The 25,133-nt window shown below is 46.9% G+C and overlaps 1 protein-coding gene across 1 annotated transcript in view; it reads left to right on the plus strand.

The window, feature by feature from the left end:
• Nucleotides 1-24,257, plus strand: part of CAPN13 (calpain 13) — an 86,441-nt gene extending 62,184 nt beyond the window's left edge. Inside the window, exons 12-23 of the mRNA XM_017850059.1 lie at nt 1,017-1,028; nt 3,171-3,337; nt 4,334-4,367; nt 4,733-4,789; nt 8,199-8,256; nt 8,364-8,422; nt 10,108-10,176; nt 12,445-12,520; nt 14,441-14,569; nt 15,601-15,656; nt 16,213-16,270; nt 23,799-24,257. Of these exons, the coding sequence (XP_017705548.1) occupies nt 1,017-1,028; nt 3,171-3,337; nt 4,334-4,367; nt 4,733-4,789; nt 8,199-8,256; nt 8,364-8,422; nt 10,108-10,176; nt 12,445-12,520; nt 14,441-14,569; nt 15,601-15,656; nt 16,213-16,239 (744 nt within the window). The 3' untranslated portion in view covers nt 16,240-16,270; nt 23,799-24,257. The remainder of the gene's footprint in view (nt 1-1,016; nt 1,029-3,170; nt 3,338-4,333; nt 4,368-4,732; nt 4,790-8,198; nt 8,257-8,363; nt 8,423-10,107; nt 10,177-12,444; nt 12,521-14,440; nt 14,570-15,600; nt 15,657-16,212; nt 16,271-23,798) is intronic.
• Nucleotides 24,258-25,133: the final 876 nt, after the last annotated feature.

Here is a 25,133-nt window from a genome sequence, read left to right on the forward strand (position 1 = left end):
ATTTTTTGAGGTTATCCCCATTGATCCATTCCATAAAGCTATCAGAGGAAATCTTGACACCTAGTGGATCACCAAATCAGTCCACAAGCGCGGGGAGATGTGTGGGCTGACATCTTCAGGCTGTAAAAGCCACGGCCTTGGAAAGGGCTATAAGTTCTACCACACTATTGGTGGTTCTCACCACGCAACTTGGAGAAGGTGCAATATTCTCCAACTCCAATGTTATCACAGATATAAGTAACGTTTGTAAAATTTATACCTAATAAATTTAGGAAGTCATGTCTGCTTACAGCTATTATGTTTCTGTTAAAACTAGTTTGCAGATTGGTCCATGGATGCTTTGTCGGATCATGAAAGTTAGAGTGCAACAGTGTTTGAAGACTCTAAGTGATGGTGTATCTTGTTTCTAATAAGAAAAACTTATTTTGTCTTTACTTCATCTTATTAGAAAATGATATGTCAGTGTTTAAAACAGGCTTTGTGGCATGTTTTGTCTTTACTGCATCTTATTAGAAAGTGATATGTCAGTGTTTAAAACAGGCTTTGTGGCAGCTGGGCGTGGTGGTTCATGCCTGTAATCCCAGCATTTTGGGAGACCAAGGCAGGCGGATCACAAGGTTGGGAGTTCGAGACCAGCCTGGCCAACATGGTGAAACCTCATCTCTACTAAAAATACAAAAATTAGCCAGGCATGGTGGCACGTGCCTGTAATCCCAGCTACTCAGGAGGCTGAGGCAGGAGAATCGCTTGAACCCAGGAGGCAGAGCTTGCAGTGAGCAGAGATTGAGCCACTACACTCCAGCCTGGGTGACAGAGCAAGACTCTGTCTCAAAAAAAAAAATGCTTTATGGCAGGCATAATAGGTATAAAATAGGTATAAAATAAATTCTTTAAAAGAGAGGAAGAAAAGGTGGAGGAATGCAGGGATGAAACCAATGAGCCAGGCTGTTCAGTTCTGCTTGCCTTTTTGTTTGGGTCTGAGTTCCTAAATCTGCCTTTCTCCCTGTTTCCAACAGGCTGGCTCACAGGTATGGCTCAGCATCGTCCTTGCCCTGTGCCTCTGCTGCTGTCCACCAGTGAAGTGTTAGGCCACTTCCAATGCCCGTGGCCTCCACGTGTTCCGTGGCTGCAAATTCAGTCGAAGTCTTACATCAGACACAGGCCTAGAATCCCCAAACAGGTTCACAAAGCAGGAGAATATTTAGCTGTCCTGGTTTGAAGCTTTGACCCTTTGAGCTGTTCTCTTGTTAACATTCAAGTGAAACCATCCTCAGGACCATGGCCTCTGTTAGAGAAGATTGATGAAGCTGGTTCCTTTTTACTTAAGATGAGAGCAGCCCTAAGGGGTACCTTGGAAAAGATCTTCAGCCTCCTAAAGTAGTCAGTCCCCAAATCCTCCATAAGCAGGATGCATGCTCTCCAAATGCGGCTTCAAGGTACATCCTTGAGCCTGTCTTGCAAGAAACTGCCACCCTCCTAAACAGATCATCTGGCTCAGGATTGGTGAAAGGTAACTTGCCCATATGAGGAAGGATGGAGAAGGACAGGTGGAGTTTGGAATACCTATCCTCACAGGCACTCAGACCCACCCCTCTGCCCATGGCTGAGAGCTCTGACCCCCCAAGAGGGAGGTGCATCTGCCTGGGGACCACAGATGAAAAGCGGGGAGCAGGATGTGGCCACAGACAACAAAGAGTGATTACAGCACCTCCAGGCCTTCCAGGGGAGCCTGCCTGTGACAGTGGTGGCCCAGCCACAGAACTGGGGTCAGGATCTGACTCTGGTCCCTGACACCACAGCTATGAAGTGGAGGGTTGGGATGGGCATTGAGAGAAGCACTCAGGTGCAAGGAGCCATCAGCATCTCAGGCCCCAGAGCTGGAGAACAAAGTGGCACTTAATCCAGGAAAAAGCACAGGACCCATCCCTACAACCTCAGAGTCGGGTCTGTGCATGACCAGTCTTGGGTTTGTGGTTTGTTGATGCTGGGTACTCTGAGCAATGGACCAAGAACCCCCACATTGTTCCCCCACACTCACACTTCTCACTGCCACTGAGCAAAGGATCAGGATCAGGAGCTTGGACAGGGCTATGAGGGGCCAACAGAGGGAGCAGGACAAGATAATGGGTAAGTAGGGAGACTCTTGCCTTCTAATTGCAGGAGGCACACTGCCCACACACCTCTGCATGCCCACTGCCTCCCCTTGCACCCACACATGCATGCACCCTCGCCCATACCCAGAGCCACGGGACACTGCTGACCCTCTGGAGAAGAACTGATTCCATCATTGCTTTTGCCATAAGGGCCCAAGCAAGTCAGGCTCCCAAACCTGGTGAGGCTATTGTTAATGTCAGCAGAATTGCATTGGAGATGCCACCCAGCCATACCCCTAGGGCAGTGGCCTATCTCCTGTTTCACCTTGGAGCCCAACCCTGTCCCTACTCCTGAAAAGAAACTTTCCCCTTTCCCGTTTTCCCCGCAAGGCTTAGCTCATAAATAATCATTTCCTACTGCATAACCATTCGAAATGGAATCCCTGTGCTTGACTGTAGTGGGGAAAATTTGTTTAGTAAGGGGTTTTTATTACATAATATGTATGTGACATCTGGTAATAGGAACTGCATTATATTTATTGTTTTATCTCTAAGAAAATATTGAAATAAAAGGAAAATGATCAGGGCCCATTATTCTCCAATGAGAAGGAATCTCGGGGCTTCACTGGAGAGATGAAACAGAGGAAGTGAAAAGAATTCAATTCTGTAATAGTATAGCAGTCCAAAGCATTCTGCTAAACATTCAGGAGAGAAGGGGCTTCAGGGGCCCTGGAAGAAAATCAGTGTTGAAATGATGTCACTAGTTTCCATGGAGGTTTTCTTTCTATATAAGCAGGGAGAGAAAACTCAGAAACTCAGGATGCCGTTAGACTCAATGAGATAAAACTGTGTGTAGTATTTCTTTGCATCCATTGTAGTGTCCAGGGTCTAGATGAAACGACAGTCTAAATGCTACTGCTTTTTGAGAGTTCAGCTGAGCACCGTCTCCATTTATAGAACCTGTAATGTTATCTTGGTAAATGGAGAGGGTCTAGAAGGTGGTGGGTCTTTCTTGGTGCCTGGGGTCCATGCACAGAGGGGGCTTTTTCACAATAATTGTATTTCTTCTAATTCCAGAGATACCGGGAGAAATTTCCACTCATGTTTTCTTTCCCGTTCGGCCAACGCAACTTCACTGAGACCTGCCGTCTGAGCCCTGGGAACTATGTTGTGGTTGCACAGACGCGGAGAAAATCAGTGGAGTTCTTGCTCCGAATCTTCCTGAAAACACCAGACAATGACAGGTACAGAACCCTCTGGGATTCTAAATGTTTTATTCTATTTAACTTTATAAAAACGCATTGTGTCGTTATGGGCTGTGCTCTGTGTATTCGTGCAGCATGTCACTGGGGACACGCCATTGGCCCCACTCTAGAGCAGCTCACCATAAAGGGGGAGCAAGAAAGTCTGAATCAAGAACCAGACCACAAACAGGATGGGGCCATTGCCAGATGGAAATGCAAAGTGGCACTGGAGGACTGAGTGGCAAGAGGGACTGAGAGAAATGGCACTTGAGCTGGCCTTTGAAGAAAAACATAATTTAATAGCTTAAAAGGGAAGGCGATGGTGGCCATGGGAAGGTGGGTAGAAGAAAAAAGCATGAATGGTGGCAGGGAAGTGACTGTGCACAGGGCTGCTTGGAGAGTAAGTAGCATCAGCATCTATACAGGAAGGTGGCATATCGCCAGCATGTCACATGTCCTGAAATGTGGGGTAGAGCAGGGAGACAGTGAAAGATGGGCCTGAAAGAAAGAGTCCATCACGGAGGGTCTTCCATGCCAACTTGATCATTCAAGACTGCGACCAGCAAGTGCTCACCCCGCTGGGCCCCTTGTCTCCTCTTGGGCCCAAGGCAGACATTGCCATCATTATGGCAGTCTTTGCAGCTGAGCGTGGGTGAGACCTTCTAAGTCCAGGATGGCAGGCCGCCATCACACCACCAATCAGAGATGGAACCTAAGGCAGAGCCTATTTGCCATCCTGACAATGGGGGTTGCTGGAAGTATCTGGTTGTAGAAGGAGCCATTTACTAAACAGTTGAAGACCAGACCATGTCCAGCCAAAATGCTGGGCTTGTGGCCACAGTGCTGTAGCTGCTCACTTCATGTCCTGCGGTGCTGAGGGTGCCCTATTCAGGAACTTGGCATCAATATCCAGTGCCAGCTGGGTGCCCTGTATATGCAGGCCCCCTTTGAGTGGTGAGCTGGTCATCCTTGTCACACTGTCCTCTGATTTTCTAGGCACCTGAGCCGCCATTTCAACCTCAGAATGCAGGTAGGTATGCAGCAAGGTTTGGCTGACAAGCCTCATTGGCCCCATCCCATCCCCAAGAGCTTCTGTCTCCTTCTTTGTGCCTTCCGCTGCCCCCAACCAATGAAAAGAGAGACACCATGATAGGCTGATGATGGCTCAAAGGGGCGGGCGGGGTAGGGGGAGAAGACCAGACATCCAAGGCCAGGCTCCAAGCAGTCCTCTTCCTTCCACAAACTTCAGTTTTCTCATTCCCCAGAAGGCTTTTTCCAACTGCCCAATAAAGCCTCTTTCTCAGATCTTGGCAGGGGTTGTTGTGCCTTTGCTGTACCAGATGTGTGGCCTCCTTCCCCAGAAGTCTAACATTGGCTATTTTCCCTTTGATCCAGGGAAGCCCTTCAGAACATGGCTCCCAACAAAGCATTTTCAACAGATATGCTCAGCAGGTATGGTACCCCAGGGGCCTTACGTGGGAGTAGAGAAAGGGGACCTGAGGGAGGGACAGCTCTTACAGGCCCTTATTGGGATGCAGACAGGAGAAGTGACTTGATGGATTATTTTACCTGCCTTTCTTTCTGGATCATCTCCAGAACTGCTCTGGCTGCCAAGCTCGGTGGAGACATGGCGCCCCACCCAGTGTCATCTGGGTGACATCAACATGGAATGTAGAGCTTAGAAAGGGAGAGGATAATCATGGGTTGTGAGGTGTATTGCCTTCTAAATCTTTAAACAAGCAATTGGCAGTACCCCTTGAAACCTTTCCTTCTTCTACTCGGCCACCTCCCACCAACCTGGCATCGTTCCTCCCGGGAGCTAGCCAGCTTCAGAAAGCACATACAGCATCCTTGCTGCCAAGCCACCTATGTGCACACAGGATTTCCTTAATGGCTTAATAAACTGTTATAAAGAACTCCTTGACTTGTCAGAATAAAATAGCTGCCAGGGGCTCTGCACAATGGGCCTATTACCGTTAATAATTGTGTTGGTGTGGAAAGTGGACAGTGATACCGATGTGCGTCTCTACCTTGCCGCCTTGAACCAGGAAGAGGCCAAGGACAGGAAGCAGGGTAGGCCCTGCCTCTGCATTCAGAGGGTCACTGGGGCAGTGGTCACCCAGAAGCAGCTGGGCCAAAGTAGGAAAACTTAGGGAAAAAAAGAGAATGTGGCTGGAATGAGAGGCATGTGTTGCAAAGAGCAGCTGAACACAGGAACACGGACCTCCATGAAGTCAGTACCAGCCCAGGATCCAGGTCCTCTATCTGGGCTGATTCAGGAGGCACTTCACTCACTGCATGACAAGGCCGGCCAAGATGGATGTCCTCAGTCTGCAAGCTCCCAAAGGCAGGGATGATATTATATGCATTCTTTGTCCCCAACACTGATCACTGTCCTTGGCCAAGGAGGTGCTCAATCATTTCTATTGAATGAAGGCAGATCACCTCCCCCAGAGCAGATGCCTGAGTGAAGGTTAGCCCCCAAAGTGGTTAGCAGGCATAATTAGGATGCCTGAGACCAAGCTTCCTTCAGTGGCAGGTGGCAAATTCTCATACATGGCCCATACACCTGCACCTCTAAAGTAAAAATGTCTGCCATATGTGAAGATGGGACAGATTTTCTAATCAGGACTTTTCCAAACAACAGCCAAATCCCTCCTCATAGAGGCTGATTAGTGGCCCATAGGGGGCTTTTGTGGGAATTAGAATAAGACCCCAGTGTGGCACTCTGCCAGATACATGGCTGGGAAGTAGAAAAGAGACTGGATTCGAGCCCCCTTTCACTTCTCGGCCAGGCACTCTTGAGCAGGACCCACCTGGCAGTATTCTGTAATCCTGCAAGCTGTCCTCAGGGTCTGTGTCCTCCAAAGAAAGTTTAAAGCAAAATATTCCTCCATGCACTCACTGTGTCCTCTCTTCTGACCTTTTCTATCACTTTAACTAGATTTAAACTAATACAATGGTTGTCAGGCGCGGTGGCTCATGCCTGTAATCCCAGCACTTTGGGAGGCCACAGCAGGCAGATCAGGAGGTCAGGAATTCGAGACCAGCCTGGCCAGCATGGTGAAACTCTCTACTAAAAACACAAACATTAGCTGGGCATGGTAGCACATGCCTGGAGTCCCAGCTACTCGGGAGGCTGAGACAGGAGAATTGCCTCAACCCAGGAGGCAGAGGTTGTAGTGAGCCAAGATCGTGCCATTGTGCTGCAGCCTGGACGACAAAGCAAGACTCCATCTCAAAACAAACAAACAAACAAAAAAAAAAAACTAATACAATGACTTGATGCTACCACTGGTTCTTCATTCACTGTAGTAGCAGTGACAGCTCTATAACCCAGGGTCTGCCTGTGGGAAAGGAAGGATCCACTTAGACTCTGGGATGAGCTAGGTCTATCCACCAAGTAGCCAGCATTTACTGAGCACCCAGTCATTACAAGTCCCACACTAAGCTTTGGGAATCCCAAGGAATAGCTTTTGGTCATCTTGCATTGTGGTGGTCGAGGCAAACATGCAATTTTTTAGGAGATTGTTTAAGCATCCCTCACCTCCATTCCTACCCTCATCTCCTCAGACTCTTTTGGTTGGTTATGGAGTGCAGGACCCGGGGCAGGCTCTGTCCTCACGTGGGAATACGGAGGAAAAAGACATGGTCCATGCGCCAAAGCTGCTTTATAGTGGATGATTCCATGGAAATCGGAACTCCTCATTAGCATGCTGACTGCTGCTCAAAGCGAGGTGTCCTGAGTCTCTGGAAGAGAAACTTAGTTAATAGTGGGCACCCAACACCAACCCAAAGTGAGATGTGGGAGAAATGACCTGAGGACCATTTTCAGGCACTGGCAGGATGTTTTCCTCTGGAGCATCCTGAGGGGTCATCCTTCTGGGTGAGGACCCCGTCAGGATGGGCTCTGGGGTTGTTTGTGCTTCCAGTTCAAGGTGGTAAGGCCAATCCTGGGAGATGGAAGGTGCTGATTCTCAGAAGACCCCCAGGAGGCACCCTCTTCTACCTGACCAGTGCCACTCCACAGGGCCACCTGCTGATAAATCTTTCCAGCACCAGCTCCCCATGAAAATGCTTTCCCAGGGCAATACCAACATAGCATCCCCTCTACCCTTCCCAGGCTGGACGTGAGGAACAGCCACATACAGAACAGCTCCATGTCTCTGTGGAATTGTCATCAAAGACATTGCCTGTCAACCTGCTGGATGCCCCCAGTATAAAATCAAATGCAGTTAACTGTACCAGAAGTTGAGGCCAGGAAGAATTCCTCCCTCCCCAACCTCAATTGCTTCCCGCTCTTAATCCAAAGAAAACCATGATGTCTCCCTTTTTGCTTCAGTGGCTGGGAAAATTAATGCTAAGTAATGTGCTCAATGATAGCAGTTTCTCTTAGCCCACATTTCTGGTATTTTTAACTCCTATTATCACACACGTGCATACACACACATGTACACGGTAGTCATTATTTTTTCCTAAGTCTCTTCCTGGAAGCAGATGGAGAACACATCTGAAGGTCTGAGTTGATTCATTCAACAATACTTACCCTGAGGGGTTCCCAAATGCCAGGGATGGTGGGAAGGACTAAACTGCTTTCAGTCCAGTAATGGATAATGAGAGAAATGCAAGGTCACCTACACCAGGGGCCAAGCATCAGGAGTGACCAACACGACAGATGTGCAGGGGAGGGAGTCACTACTCTGGCTGGGAGCCGTCAGGTAAGGCTTCATGACGAGGGCAAGATGGGTACATTGTGGGGACTAAGTGCTTGGAAATCTGAGTGTTTTTACAGGGCAGGCAGATGTGCCTCTGAGATCCTGGAACTGATATAATGCCTGCATTTCTTCCTTATTTGGTTCAGAGGCTGGACATTGATGCCACCCAGCTTCACAGCCTTCTCAACCAGGAGCTTCTGACAGGTACGAGCAGCCCAAGGGCAAGCTGGCCCCACCCTCCTCCCTGCTGGCAACCCCTGCCCCACACCCCACTGTCAACACTTCAGTCCTTCCTGTCCTTCTCTCCTCAGGACCTCCAGGGGACATGTTCTCCTTAGATGAGTGCCGCAGCTTGGTGGCTCTGATGGAAGTATCCTTTGCGGTCATCCCTCCCATGCTCTGAGTGCCCCTCTGCTCTGTGGGCTTCCCCAGAGTCCTAATTAGGACAGTAGGGAACCCTTTTCTCACTCTTAGTATTTTCTCTTCTTTCCTGTCCCTGAGTTTCTGGGGATTCTCTACTAACTCACTAACGTGCCACAGCAACAATGATAATAGTTACCATCTATTAAGCACCTACTATGTGCTGATCAGTGTACTGGGGTGTATGTGTGTGTGTGTCCTTATAATTCTTGAAGCAACCCCTCTGATACAAAACGTATCATCTCATCATACAGTGGGAGAAACAGGAGTTCAAAGAGGTTAAGTAATTTGCCCAGATCACACAGCTAGTCAGGACTCGTGCCCACATTTGAAGTGGGAGCTTTCAGCCTCCAAAGTCTATGCGCTAACCTTATCCTAAACTGCCTTTTATGGCACCGTTGGGAACTATTTTCCCTTTCACCTGTTCCCTTCCCACTGGAGGAGTCTCCATTATTTAAATTTCTTACTCAACAAGTCCCCAGTTCAATCAAGATAACTACCACCAAAACATGGAAAACTTCCTGGTCTACACAGCAGTTGCACCCCAGCATTGTTACCATGCTGCATTTGCAGCGGGAGAGGCTGGGCAGATGCAGTTCAGGGATTCACTCCAGGCCCGTGGCTACAAGTGTAGGACCAAGAATTGAACCCCAGGTTCCTGCCCTTCCTCCTGATTTCCATTCCCCAGTGAGCCATCCTTCTCCTGTGTACCCCTCACTTGGCAGGCAGGAGAGGCTGACTCCATGAGTGTAGACCCCCAGATGCTGCCCTGCCAGCCCCTCACTCGGCAGTGAGCTGTCTCCTGAGACGCTCTGTCCCTCTCCCGCACCATTGACAAGGCTCAATTGGGACTGTGAAGCCGGCCATTGTAAAATAAGAGGGGTTTTTTGATGAAATCATAAATCAGGCCCTGTCTCTGCTGGCTGTACTTTGGAATCTGTCAGAGACACTACCCATCTCCCACAGAGGAATCCAAATGGTCCTCATAGCCCCACAGCCCAGGGTGAGTAACCCTAGGGGAGGTCACCTTTGCTGGACCCCTGCAAAGCAGACAGGTCTCTTTCAGCCTTCTTCCTACTCACTCGCTGGCTCCCCTTCCAGTTCTCAGAAGTTAATGCTTTTCCCTTCATTAGTCATCACTGAACCCATCATACAGCGCGGCCAGGGCTGGCTTTAACATGCCCACGGGATGCGTTCCCTCTATACTTATGTGCACAGGGCTCTACATGCTTGCCTGTGGCTGCTGCTTCTGGGGTTGCCATGACCCCTTCGTGCTCCTCCCCAACTTCCAGAGCCAGAGCCTCCACTCCAACTGGTGGAGGCTGTGTTCTAGACCCCTCTCTTCCCTCAGATGCAAGTGATATTGGCCTCTTTTCCTCAGGGGTTCCTTCTTCCAATTGCCCATTTTTCTTTGTGAAGCAAATCTAAGCCAGGTCCCTTTTAGACACAGCAGGAGCCAGCTGGCATGCAGCCACATCTAGGTGACAATGGACCAGCTGGCATGAGGCCACATCTAGGTGACAATGAACCAACTGTGTTGCTAGTGATGGATGGACCTGCTCCGGCTTCACTGGCAGGACGGCAGCCCCTCTGCACCTTGTACACTGACTGGTTCACGCTTAACTCAGTACCTAGCTAAAAGTGGATGGGCGGCTAGACCAAGAGGAGTATGCGCGACTGTGGAATCGCCTTGTTCACTGCCAGGTACGGGCACATTCTCTGTGACTAGCACGCTCATTCCGTCCAGTTAGCAAGGATTTACTGGGTGTCTCACCCTGCACCAGGGTTCAGGGGTATGAAAGAGGAGGAAATCTCACTCCTGCCCTCAAGGAGAGCTCGCATGTTGTTTGGGGAGATGTAGTGCAACTCTAGAAGGCAAACGCAATGCCCAGCTAGGTGGCGGAATGAGGGATGCGTTGGAGGAATGAGGGATGCGTTGGAGGTGGAAGGAGAATGCTCTCCCTGTAAGCTAAAGCTGCCCGCTAGCATCCCCCCACCCCCCGCCCCTCTACCCACTGCAACACCTGCTAGCTTATCTCATCCCCGTCCAATCCATCTGCCAGAGGATCTGTTGAAAACAGTGATGTGGCCTGAGGCCTGTGTGGCCTCCCCATTTTTCCCAGGACAAAGTCTAAACCCTCAGAGTAGCACACAAGACCCTCTAAGTGGGTCCCCATTTGGGGCCCAGGAGAAGCCCTTTCCACTCATCCCACTCTCTCCTGTAGACTCCAATACAAGTCTAAAGGAGACTCACTATTTCCTGTAAACATCACACCTGTGCCCCTTCACCCTGCCCCTCCCGTCTCTCCCCTCCCTGCACACTCAGACTGGTCAGTGCTCACCTACCCTGAGAGTCCAACCTCTACCACTCCTTCCCTGCAGAACCTTCCCTGGGGACTCTGCTGGCCCCCATGGCCCCTCTGGCCCCTAACACTTGAACCCACATCTGTCAGGGCCAGTCACACTGTGTTGTCTTATTATCTTGTACTTACAAATAACATCTCCTTATTAGGAACGCAATACCTATCAGAGTAGAAAAACAGAAAATATAGATGGGCAAAAATAAACTTAGAAAACATGATCTTGCCAACCAAAGGGAAACTATTAACACCTAGTGAACATACTTCAGAATTTTTTTTGTAATATGTATACCCACACATGCCAAATAGAAATATAATCTGTTTTTAAAAACTAATAAATGCCCATAAACACATCAAATGTCTAACCATGTCACCAAATATTTTCCTAACATGTTTAAAGGCTGGAAAAAAAAGCATTCCTGTGTGGCTACTTCATTATATATCCCCAGATCCCCAACTAGGGGCCACTTGGTTTCTCATTTCATTGCAGGGCACTGCGACGGCCTGCATGTCCACTCCCCTGGGTCCCCCAGGGCAAGGGTTCCCTCATATCCATCTTTCCCCAGCACCTCCATAGTGTCTAAAACACAGCAGGGGTTCAAAATGCTGAATAAATGACCGAAGGAATTCCAAATGAACGAGTGAATACCTGAGATAATTCTAGGTCTGTCCTTGCACTCACCAAAAGCTGAATAACGCCCCCCAAAAGCTGTCCAGCTACTATTTTGTAAAGGTAGTTGTCTCCCACGGTTGCCTCAGTCACATGCCTGTGTGTGGGTACTTTGCTTTGGAGTAGCTCCTGGGGACAGCTAGGCATAGACCCAAATTAGGGTCCTGAGTTCAGTCCTGCAGCACTTACACACCTAATCCAAAGCAAAACGTTCCCTGCCTCAGCATCAGTGTCCTCATCTGTGAAGTACGATGTTGACCAGGATTATAGGGAGAATTGAGTAGAAGTAGAAAAGGCCTGGGTAGGTGCAAGAGCCACCTCATACAAAAGTGGTATGTTCCGGGTGCCACCTTCTGCCCCCGTGCTGGGCTCCAGGATGCAATTCCAACCTGCTTTCAATATTTTCTATAGAGCATTCACTCATGTGCAAAGCACTCCCCCAAGCACTTTATAAATATTTAGTCATTTACTCCCTGCCATGAACCTATGAGGTAGGCACTGTAATTAACCCTATGCTACAGATGAGGAAACTGAGGCCTAGGAAGATTAAGTTATGGCTAAAGGTAAAACAGCTGGTAAATAATCCACGATTTAAACCCTAGCAGTTTGGTTGTAAAGCCTGAGCTCCTCTTAACCACTACGCTACGCAAACTCTCCAGAGAGCCCTATGTTCCCCTCAAAAGCAGAAAACTGCCTTATGTGTCAGGGCTCAGCCTGGGGGCACAGAAGAGGAAGGAGCATGGGTGAGGAGAAGCGGCCACAGCCCCTCAGCAGGCAGCCAGGATGGTCAGTTCACCAGGTGTGGCCACTCTGTCCTCCCAGTCCTCAGTGCTGTGACCGTGCCTTCCTCTGAGGTTTAGGGAAGCAACTTCCCAGGATGGAAAAGGAGCATCCAGGACCTTCCCCATCTTCACAGACTTCTTGCTTCTCTTCCCCTATTAGCATGTTTTCCAGAAGGTTCAGACAAGCCCTGGAGTCCTCCTGAGCTCGGACTTGTGGAAGGCCATAGAGAATACAGGTACAATGGGGACTTTGGAGCTGTGGTGTCCGGGGTCCGGGGGTGGGTGTGATGCCCACACCCGTAGTGGCAAACCTGGCACAGCAATGCCAGGCAATCAGAGAGGAGCACTGCAGATCTGGTGTCCTCCCCAGTTCACGCTGACCCTGGGGGGCCTCCAGGGCTGCAGACTCAGACATAGTTGCCCCTGTCCGAGTTCTTACGTGCCAGTCAATTTTCCCAGATGCCTTTCCTCCCCCGCACAGCTCTAATTGTGAGAAAATAGCTGCCGCGCGATTGATACCCTACCAGGAATCGAGTTCGCCTCGAAGACGCGCTTCCAGCTCAGTATCTGGGCCATCAGGGTTAAATACCCACAGGCTGGCTGATGAACGCTCTCTCTTCACATAGTTTGGGGCTAAATTAAATCAAATGGCATCTGTCTGCTTCAAGTAGGCAAAGGCTTTCAGCCCTGGGATAATGATAATAATACCTTAGGGTGCGTAAGTGCTCCATGGTTCACCAAGCACTTCTGTTAGCGTCATCTCATTTGACTGTCTGGACTACCCTGTGAACTGGGAAGGGCAGGAATCATTACCTCCACCGTCCCGATGGGGAAAATGGATCACAAAAAAAGTTGCACAAGGAAATGGTCACCTTCCTTTAATAAAATGTAAAATCACATTTTCCCAGGTTAACACCGGAAGGAGGGTCTCCATCATCCTCCCTCCCTCCCATGGCTCCTGGCCTGGAGACAGGGCAGAAAGATCAGGCTGCTGCCCCCAGCTGTAGCCCGGATCCTCCCCTTAATGCTTCATAACGTAGAGCTGGGACTCTCAAATCCGAGCTGCCTCCGAATCCCCTTCAGGGCTTGTTAAAGCCCGGATTGCTGCACCTCTGATCAGGAGGTCTGGGTGGGGCTCAGAAATTTGCATTTCTAACAAACTCCCAGGGGATGCTCATGCCCCTGGTCTGGGGACCACACTTTAAGAATCCATTAAAGATGAAATCTTTTAAAAAGACCTCACTCATGACTCCAGAATAATAAAAGAGAAAAAAGTAGAAAATTGTTCGAATTCAACTCAATAAGCCTTCAGCAGCCAGGCAGGTAAGTGAAAGGGGCGATGGAGCGCACAGTCAGAAAACAGGTGACTGAGAACGTGGCAAGCAGGAGAGGACCTGGCTTATCTAAAGGCATTCAAGTTCATGTTTTATTAACTCTGCCAGAGAAAGCATGTGTGTCTCTGGCTGCCAGAGGCTCACGGGCCACCAGGCTTGTCCCCATGATGGATGGTTTGGTTTGCAGGGTTCTACTGGCTCTCTAAATCTTGCAAAGCCTGACTGTGCGCCAGTATGTACTTGGCCCTGTGAAGTTGGTGCCTCCCTGGAGCTTATAACTAGAAGCACAGGATGACAAGGCACTGAGCTCCTGCCTGCCTGAGGCCACCTTCTGCGTTCTGCTGTCCCGCCAAGGGTCAGTCTTTTCCCTGGATGGAATTAGGACTGCATCTCCTTATGCCAGGGGCCACTCCCACCTACACTAGCGGCATCCATAAACAACCTACCTACAGTCATGGGTCGGGGGAAGGTTGTCGAGGTCATCAGCAGAGAGAAGTTTGACAGGCAGGGCTAGAAGCAACCCCCAGGTGTCCCAGCAGCTCTCCCATTACGTGGGAATGATCAGATGATTGCAAAGACTGATGTGTCCCCAGAGCAGTGTCTTCAGTATCTTCACCTGGTCTCTGACCAGACTCCAGAACTAGGTTCCTGGGGCCCAGTAACCAACGAGAAAGAGAAGACACTGAAGGGAGGGGGCCGAGTGGGAGGAGGAGTTGGTGGGAGGTTGCCGGGACCTCTGAACAGGTCTCTCAGACCCTAAGAAGCAGAGGAAACCCCCCAGCCCTAGCCTCCTCTCACTCACTCGCTCACCTGTGGCCCCAGACTTCCTCAGAGGGATCTTTGTCAGTCGTGAGCTGCTGCGTCTGGTGACCCTCAGGTACAGCGACAGCGTCGGCAGGGTCAGCTTCCCCAGCCTGGTCTGCTTCCTGATGCGGCTTGAAGCCATGGCAAGTAAGTGTCATCGAGGGGCATCCCAGAGACCTTGCCAGTGACCAGAGAACACAGGAGAGGACCGGCCACCCCTTACCCCACCCCAGGCCTGCCTGAGGCCTCAGCAGCAGGGTGGGCTGGCAGCCTGCATGAGGCACCAACCAAGGCTGCAGATGGCATGACCAGCTTCCTCTGCACCCCCCTCTCCCCTGTAGTTCCCCATCCCGGGTCTCTTTTCCTCATCACCCTGCCCAGCCCCTCTCAGGAACAAGGTTAACTGAAATCATGCTGTCCCCCTCTCCAGGTTGTGTTTATCATTGAAACCTGCTCTTCAGTTATGTAATGAAGGATTTTGGTCCTTGCTGAAGGAATTTCACACACAAGTGAATAAGTGGGTGTAGGAGGTCCCTCCCCAGGCTTCAGAAATCCAACTGTGCAGGCCGAAGTTTCCACACCTTTTAGCAGCGTGACCCTTTGGTTTTAATGAAATCTAGTGTGAAAACCCGGGCCAGAGTGGGGCGGCTGTGATTGCGGGAGAGAGGCCAGACCCCTCCCCACTCATAATCCTCTCACCACCCTGCCGTGAGGCACCGCTACAAAGCCTGCAGCTGTGAGCTGGGCAGAAAAGATTGAGGGACTAAGGCTCTGGGAGGGTAAAAAAGAAGCCCAAGGTTCAACCCACACACAGTTCTCAGTTGGTTGCACAAGGGAGGTCCCCAGATTGTATCACTGAAAGAATAACAAGCTCTCACACCCCCACAGCCTAGTGTGGATGGATGCAGGGGCAGGGAGTGCAAGGAAGCTGGGAGAGGGAGAGGCGGGTGGGAGGAGCAGGCACAGAGTCCCTCTGAGGTGGCGAGCCCTGAGTCACTCACCCTGTGCAGAGCTTGGCTGGACAGAGAAGAGGACAGGTGACAGGCACACCCCATGCAGCAGGAGGGGTTGCTTTACAGAATCACCTCCTGTGCTTCTTATGGGCCCAGGCCTGCCTCCCCTGAACTGCCTGGATTCCTCCCTCCTCAGTCAGTCAAAACCTTCCCTTCTTTTCCTAGAGACTTTCCGCAACCTCTCTAAGGATGGAAAAGGACTCTACCTGACAGAAGCGGAGGTGAGGTACCTTCCCCTCCCTGGGGCAGGCACGGTCCTAGGCTGCCTCCCCTGACTTGATTCCAGGGGGCATTTTTTTCCCTGAGGATATTGAACGGTCTGTCAAAGGCCAGCCAAGCTGTCCCCTCAACCTCCAATTACTGCCTTATATATCGCTGGCCGCCAGGCTGCTTTAGGATCTTGGCAGACAGATTTTATTTTTTTTCCAATAGCTTAATAAAGCAGAGGATTATGTGGGAGTCATAAATCCAGGAGGGAACAGAAGGACAGCCCGCTGAGCTCACTGTACATTAAACTTACTCCCATTGAGTTTTAGAGGCTCCTGACCAGCCAACTGGTAGACCTAAGATATACGTCTCACTGCCTGGTTATTCAGGGAGTAGCAGAAGATGTGCTGTGAGACAACCCCACCTTGTACCCAGCTTGGGTTGGAATTAGCTGCAAGGGGTGATGAGACTGGACTGAGGTCTTTCAAGGGAGGCGGATGGCATTTGCCCTGGTCTGTATTAAGCTAACAAGTGTAAAGAATTGTTGTAATGATGATGCTTATTTTTCAGTGGATGAACCTGGTCATGTACAACTGAAGCAAAGAGGAAAGCAGACCCCACGGCTCAGGTAAGACATGGTAGCTTTGGAGTCTTTCCCTCCTGGAAGCATGAGTCCCCCTTCTCCTCCAGGAACTGCATATAAGACTCTTTCCTTGGGACAGCCTCCCCAGGGATGACAGACCCTTACCGAAGTGAACCAAGGCTTAGCTGCTCAAGGCCCTTGAGTTTCAAGGCCAATGCTGCAGATTTCATGCCGACAATGTAGACCAATGGACCTTTATGGAAAGGCGTGGCTTGAAAGGCATGAATGAGGGTTTAGAATTCTTTACTGAAGTTCCAAAGGAAAAAAGTGATCTCTCATCACAGGAAAGGCAAGAGACATGGTGGAAATTGAACGGTGTAGAGTAACAGAAATGGTAGAAATGGTCAGGCCTGGGGGAGAGAAGAGCGGGCTCTAGCCCCAGCTGTACCGTTGTCTCACTGTGCAGCTTTAGACAGATGATGAATATCTGTAGGCATCAGTGTTTATCCCTCTAGCATGAGTGTGCTGAAGAATTAACACCCATGTCATTTCCTCTACATTCTTTTTCATGGAACAGACCCTAGAGTTATATAGTCCACACCCCAACCCTGCTGTAGCAGAAGCCCCATCAGTCCTCTAGAATCCTTTAGGACTGGCCAGCTCAAGATGTTGTAGTTCCCGTTGTTGGACATCTCCAAGTTTTAAGTATTCCTTAGCTAGAGGCAATCATCTACTTCCCTGAAACTTTCTACTCATGCTGCTGGCTCTACTCTCTGGACCACTGTAGAAAAAAATACTGGACATGCACAACCCACAAAGGAGGATACCTTTGCTGTTTTGCCCCAAAGCCCATCTTCTTTAATTATTCCTGTTGGTTTTCATCCAGACCTCCTGGTGACCATTCTCTATGTGCCAATGTACCTTTGAAGTATACAGTTCTCCACGCAGCCGACCTGTGATAATATCACCTAAAACTCGATTGTTTTTGTAAACAGTATTTAATCTCCCATTCATGTACCTTGAAGTCAAGAGACAGACACTGTCTCCATAAATAATGTTTTAGCATAAATATTTCCTGATGAACATTTGATGCTTTCTAATGATCGCAAATTAATACTGCAGAGATCATAGTTAATTTGACCCAACCATATTTCCCTGAGTTATCCTTTCACTCCTTTTTAAAAACAGAACATTTGATTATTTTCAGTTTTATTGTGCCTGTTCCAATCTGCATGATTTCTAATATCAAAAATGATTTGTCAATTGTATATTTAAGCTAATTTGATATACAGGGCCTAAAGGCTTAAACTTTCAAAACAACTGGATTCTCTCTTATTATCTTTTCTCCTGTACAGGGTCCCAGTTCTCTCTTAACTAATCTTTCCACCCTTCCTATTTTTAAAAAATGTGTCAGAAGGAAGTATAATATTAGAGGCATTGTTGTGTTTACTTCAGTTTCTTTCATTAATGCCTAGCATCACCCCCAGGAGTGCTTCCCTAGCTTCCTCATTGATCACCACCCTCTGGCATCACATCATTAAAGCACATCCCCTCACTCTTGGCTTGTGGTTTGCTTTAGAGAATTGGAGGCAGGAGGGTGAAGAAATTCTGCCTCCAAATCTACAAATCCACCTTCCTCTGTAACTATTTCCCTCCTTCTTCCTGTTAAGTTAAAGGGCACATCCCTTTAAGGACATTCTGTTTCTCATTACCCTTCACCTTCTCAAGGGCCTGATTGAATGAATTCTCTCTCTCTTCTGTCTTCTGAATACTAAACCTGTCTTTATCTTCTGGAGTCATTTAACTCCCATTTAAAAATGTGTATCTTTTAAATTTCTTTATCTCCTACCTCTTCCAGCTGAACTCCACCTCTTTCCTCTCATTACAACCAAATTTCACAGAAGAGCTCATCGTCTACACATTCTCACTTCCTACTCTCCCTGCTAACTGCTTCAGTTGAGATTTCTTAGACATCATCTTTCTCCCTGACTTTGGCATGGCCTCCCTATCTGGTTTTCCTATGTCCACTCGTATCCCTCAAATCAATTTCCTGCAGCCGGACTACACTTTTAAAAATTCAAATCCAATCATTACATTCTCCAGGCTTAAAAACCCTTCAATGTCCTCCCATTGCTCAAAGGAAAAATCTGCCATCATTAACATGGACCACAAGAGCCTGCCTCCTCTGGCCCCTGCCCACCATCTAACCACAACTCGTGCCTCTTTTTCCTGCTCTCTACTCCCACTACACCATCACACCTTTACTTCCTTCTATTTTCCATGCTTTTACCAGCCTCAGGCCTTTGGCCTTACTGTCTGCTCTGTCTTGGCTATCAGTCACCAAACTCCTGATCCTTTATGCCTTAGCCCAGTTGTTTCCCATGTTATGGGTTCCAATATGATTCACTCACACATCACCCCTCCCCAGTCATAACATTCAACACACTTGGTTGTAGCCCATTCCTTCTTTTAAAGAAATGTATTCAGATATAATTCACACATTGTACAGTTTGCTCATTTAAAGTATAGAGTTCAATGGTTTTTAGCATAGTCAGAGTTGTGCGACAATCACCACAATATGATTGTTAGAACATTTTTATCACCACAAAAAAGAAACCCCATGCCCATCTAGCATGCCCACAGCAGTTGCTTCCCAATTGTGTCCCACCCTCTAGCCGGAGGCAACCACTGATCTATCTTCCGAATCTGTAAGTTTACCTATTTTCTGGACATTTCATATGAGTGATTCACACAACATGTGGTCCTCTATGACTGGCTTCTTTCACTTAGCATAATGTTGTCAGGATTCATCCATGTTGTAGCATGTATCAGTACTTCATTCCTTTTAAGTGCTAAATAATATTTCATTGTGGCTATACCCCATTTTTTCATCTATTCCTCAGTTGATAGACATGTGGGTTGTTTCTAGTTTTGCCTATTATTAATAATCCTGCTATGAATGTTTGTGCACAGGTTTTTGGGGGGACATATGTTTTTATTTCAATTGGGTGTGTAGTTATGAGTGGAACTGCTGGATCATATGGAAATTCTATTTGTAACTTTTTGAGGAACCACCAAACTGTTCTCCAAAGCAGCTACACCATTTTACATTCCCACCATCTAGCTGCAAATGAGAATTCCAGTTTCTCCACATCCTCAGCAACCCTTGTCATTGTCTTTTATAGCAATCCTAGACAGTGTGAAGTGATATCTCACTGTGGTTTTGATTTGCATTTTCATGATGACTAATGATTTTGAGCATCTTTTCAGTGCTTATGGATTATTTATAGATCTTTGGAGAAATGTTCATTTAGTTCTTTGTCTATTTTTAAGCTGCGTTATTTATATTTTTACTACTGAGGAGTTGTAGATGTTCTTTGTATATTGTAGACACGAATTCCTTATATACGTGATTTGCAAAGGTTTTCTCCCCTTCTGCAGGTTGTCTTTGCAGTTTTTTGATACTATCGTCTGTAGCATGTGAGTCTTTAATTTTGATGGAGTCTAATTTATCTATTGTTTTCTTTTGTCACATATTTGTGGTGGTATAGCTGAGAAATCATTGCCCAACCCAAGGTCAAACTATTTATTCTGGTTTTTCTTCAAAAAGTTTTATAGTTTAGCTCTTACATTTAGGTCTTTAATCCATTTTGAGGTCATTTTTTATATGGTGTGAAATAGGGTTCTAATTTCATTCTTTTGCATTCATTCATTTGTCCCAGCACCAGTTGCTGAAAAAAAACTATTCATTCTCCTGTTTCTTTGTCTTGGAACCCTTTTCAAAAATCAGTTGAATATAAGAATTTATTTATGAACTTTCCTTTCTGTTCCATTGATTTATATGTGTATCTTATGCCAGTATCACACTGTGTTGATTGCTACAATTTTATCGTAAGTTCTGAAATCAGGAAGTGTGAGTTTTCCAACTTTATTTTACTTTTCAAGACTATTTTGGCTATTCTGGGTTCCTTGCATTTACATATAAATTTTAGAATCAACGTATCAGTTTCTGGGATTTTGATAGAGAGTACATTAAATCTGAAGGTCAATCTGGGGAATATTGCCATCTTCACAATATAAAATCTTTTGTTCCATGTGTCTCTTCATTTTTATAGATCTTCTTTAATTTTTTTGAGCAATGATTTACAGTTTTCAGTGTAGAAGTCTTACACTTTCCTTGTTAAATTTATTCCTAACTATTGTAGTTTGGGATGCAATTTTAAATAAAATTGTTAATATTATTTTCAGATTTTCATTGCAAGTGTACAGCAATAAAAATGATTTTATATTGATCTTACATCCTGCAACCTTGCTAAACTTGTTTATTAGTTCCAATATTTTAAAGAACTTCCTTAGAACTTTATATATTCAAAATCATGTAATCTGCAAGTAAAGATAGTTTTATTTTCCACTCCAATATAGAGCTTTTATTTCTTTTTCTTGCCTAATTGTCCTGGCTAGAACCTCTAATACAATGCCAAATAGAAGTGAACAAAGCAGACAACCTTGTGTTCCTAATCTTGGGAGAAAACACCCAGTTCTTTGCTATTAAATATGATGATCACTGTGCGTTTTTCATAGATACCATTTGCCAGGTTGAGGAAGTTCACTTCTATTGGTAGCTAGCTGAGTTAACACATTTTTCATTACTTGCTTGATGTCAGTATTCCCTGCTAGACGATCAGCCTGGGTATGTCTTGTTTGTTGCTATTTCCTTAGCACAAAGCGAAACACCTATCAAAGAGAAACTAGTTGGTAACTTTCTCCCAAATAACTGAAAGAAATTGTTCTTTCAGGTTCATACCTTCCTTTGTTTTGTTCTCATCCCAACATTTGTTACTATTAGTTTACACCCTAGTCTTCCTGCTTTTTTAGCTATTGTCTATTTTATTCCCCTTTGGTGTACTGAGAGGCAGATAGTTAATATTATCTTGTTATTATCTCTAACACATCATGACCCATATTATCTTATGAAGGCCTATTTTTCCCTCACTTTTTTGAAAAATTTGAAAATTTCCCTCACTTTTTTGAAAAGTTGAAAGTGTCCTGGTCACTTCAACTCTATCCAATATTCCCTTATTTTGCTATTACAAAGTTTCTTTCTTCTAGGAGTTCCAACACTCGGAGGTCAGCAAAGAGACTTTTATTGTTAGCCAGGATTCAATCCAGAGAGTCCCTCTCCTTGCTCACTTGATCCTCTCTGTTACAAAGTGTCACTGGAGCAAGCAAAGGCTTTGTCCTGAGTTAAGCGAGCTTCTCCCAGAGATGAGGGTTTTTGGAGCTCCATCACCAGTCTACATTTTTTCCAGGTCACTCCCTACAAACTGTGTCCAAGACGTCTTTTATCTGCCCTTGGACTCACTGGGCAAGTCGAGGTATACTTTCGTTGTGAGAATACTTCTGTTCTCATCTTCAACCCATCTGCTCTCCTCTGACCTAGCAGATTGGGTTATAGGTATATGCAACTGGGCTGAACTCCTCCTCCTCTCTTCCCATCAAAAATATTTCTTTTAAACGAAGTTTATGCCTTGTTGTCACATTGCAGGCAATACCTATATTAAAATATGTTAAAATATGAAGTTCATACTTGAAAGAATGCTAATACTTAGTTCATTGCTCTGTGCTTCTTGGACACTTGAGGCTGTATTGATTTTAATTGATTTCACAGTCTAGAGGTTTAATACACAGCAAATCACACCCTGCTGAGAGTTTGTCTAGCTAATGTCGTCTACATCCGTGTTGATCTACTGTCAATATGCCAGTAAAATGCCTTATTCTAACAAAATTGGTATTTATAACAATTTCTCACTGTATAAAAATACAGTTTCTTGAGGAAAGGGACACCTTCTCCTAGTCTGCAGGATTTAGGTGAAATATGACAATAGTGGCCCTGGTCTTACTGATGACCAACAACCATTTTCTGCAGGATGAGTCTGCTTCTAGCCTAGTAAATCCATCTCTCCCATCTCATTCTGTTCTTCAAAAGAAATTCTTTTTGAGAGATCTGGCTAGATGCTGGGTTGAAGACTGACACCCCAGGGCAGATGGAACTGTCTGAGTTTAAGTTAAACTCTCCTATACTTGTGAGTTGAGAGTTGTGAGTCTGGATGTGCCTCTGGTGATGTGAAAACGCTCAACACCATTGGCAAGCATACACCTGGTGGTTACCAGGCACCTTGAGATGCCAGGGTGTCCAGCCTTCTGGAGCTGGCTTTGGAAGAAAAATGTATCCAATGGGAAACCGACATGTACACTCCAAGGGAATAAACCAAGGAGAAGGAAGAGTTGGAATCCAGGTAACAGAAGATCCAACACTAGACAGAGGCAGGGAAGTCCAAGGACCAGCGCTGTGCAGCAGAACAAGAGAGTGAGCCATCCCAAGGGAAGCTGGAGGGCAGCCTTTGGGGAAAATGGGAGCAATCGTTGATCAGATTGCTTAATTATAGAAAAAATAATGTTCAGAGGGATTTTGAAATTCTGCTGGAGAGCTTTGGAAGAATTAGGATAACGACTTAAACTAAGCAGACAAAAAAATGAGGTAGTTATTAACTCCTAGAAGAATAAAGAGTTACAGAAGAAAGAAAATGTGATCCTAGAGTATTTTTTCATTCAGCAGTGAACAGTACATATATAATTGTAATAAAATAAAAATGGAATATTGATTTAACAAAAATGTGACATAAATATATTAGAAGGATGGAAGGAGGGAAGTTGTAGACATGAAAGGGGGCTAGAAGCAACCTCGCCCCATCTTCCATCATAAGAAGTCAATAGGCATTTAAAATTGACAAATCAAGAATTAACTGCATAGGCATATTACCTAGAAATACGGAGGTAAACATCAGAAGAAAGAGTTTAGGGAGGGGAATTTGGATAGAAATGGGACAAGAAGCTGCTATTTTCCTTCGTGCCTTGTAGCACTCTTTGAATTTTTAAATTATGTATCTTGGACTGAATTTTTATGAAAAAAAAATAGGCAAACTAGCAAGTAGTCTGTGAGACAAGAGAGAAGGAGGGAGGCAGGGAAGAAGAGTTGAGGCCTCTTTACCCCCTGGGTAGGGCAGCTGACTGATCATTGTAGAAAACGTGTCTATGCACGAATGTCACTTTAATCCAAACCCCCTGCACTTGAGAAAAACCACTCTCCTGAAGAAGTCCAAAGCCAACCATCTGGAGCTTGCATGGGACAGAGTTCAGGGCTGTTGTTACCATAGCAGCCCCCAGCCTCAGCCCTTCCAACCTGCCTGGAGATGGGAGGAACATCTCTTCCCCAAGTTTCCCTCCACTCCAGCGCCAGCGCTCGAGGTGCTAAAATGGGCTATGATATGAACTCAAGCTTGGGGCAGGACAGGTGCGGGGGTGCCCTTTAAGCAATTTTGAAGAATGGAGTAGGAACATCCATTAAGGGGCCATGGGCATGTTGGGGTCTGTCAGCCTTGCCAGCAGGAAGCGCCAGTGCTTCCTCTACTGTGGAATGATCCAGAACAGCATCTTTGGAATGGGGCCCCTCTTCTGTGGTCACTCAAAGGAAGAAGTTTCTTTACTCACCCTTGGCCTCCATGTCTTTCTCTAGGACAAGCTCCCAGTGATCACTCAAGAATCTCTCATTCTAAGAGGCTGTTCTGCCCACTGTGGTTGTGATACATCTAAACTGGCCCTGTGTGAAACGGAGTCCAAGCTGTCTTCCAACAGCCTGGGTTCGGTCCTTGGCTGGCCCAGGCCCTGGTAAGCCTGTGGCCACCGAGCAGCTTATCTGAGCACTTTGGGATGTGCTCAGCCTACATTGCCCTGGAAAATGAAGCAGGAGATGTCTCCCTGTGGGAAAGGAGAAGAGAAGTTGCCTCTGAGTCCCCTGTCACCAGTTGGATTCACTTCTTGGAAGAGCCAAAATGAGCCAGTTTGCCCACCCTCGGGTGCTATGGGTGACACAGGAGCTGTCCACTGGGTGTTTGCAGAATAATTACACTATGTTATGTCTGAATCCTGATGATTTCACAGCTAAATGGCAAAAATAAAACATGTTTCCCATAAAGGTCGCATTCAAGTTCTGTCTCAAAAATACATTTGGAAAAGAGGAAAGGTACCCAGCAAGGCAGATGTTTCCCTCTCTCCCTCCTCATCCATGGGGTGGTCACCGGGTGTCTCAAAAAGGCAAGGCCCACAGAGGATGGAAGATATTCCACAGCATAACTGGGTCAGACCCCACTAGAAAGAATTTGCAGTTGGAAAGCTCATTTCTGGATGCATCAACCCAGTAGGGGAATTGTTGCAAATGGGTGTGTCAAAAGGACAGGAAGGTGGGAAGCTTGCTGAGTGTGCCTTTCTGAGTGGCACGGTCAGAGGACAGGATGGTGTGGGCAGGGCTGCATCATCACACACAAACCCACGCCAGGAGCAAGGGCAGTGCTCGGCAGTGATTGCATGCTGTATACAAGTACCAAACACGCAGCCAAGTGACCTCATCCACAGGGACTATTGTAAAGCCTTCACAGTCATTTCAAGTAGAATAGCTGCCTGCTTAAGGAGTTGAGCTCCTCTTGCTAATGCTTTTGAATAGCGAGAGGGTCAGACACACAGCAAAGTTTGGGACAGGTCACTTTGCCTCCCAGTCCCCTGCTTGGTTAGCCAGGATAGATGCCCATGTTGTGAGCATGGACTTTGGAGTTAAAGCTAATGTCTAAAGATCCTGAATCCTGGGCTGTCAGACTGCCCTGCTACATAAGATTTTCTGCACGCAAAAAAACTGGGACTGGCAGGTCAACAGAGACTCTGATAAGTGGGAAAATCCAGAAGAATGAATAAGCCATTTCCTGCAGGATTCAAAGATGACCTTCACCCAGGCATCCAGGTAGAAAGTCTAACCCACCTGCACAGTTTGTTGCCACAACCACATGTCATCCCAAGCTCC

This window comes from Rhinopithecus bieti, unplaced genomic scaffold (assembly GCF_001698545.2).
Source record: "Rhinopithecus bieti isolate Rb0 unplaced genomic scaffold, ASM169854v2 scaffold_33446, whole genome shotgun sequence".
NCBI classification, from domain to species: Eukaryota; Metazoa; Chordata; class Mammalia; order Primates; family Cercopithecidae; genus Rhinopithecus; species Rhinopithecus bieti.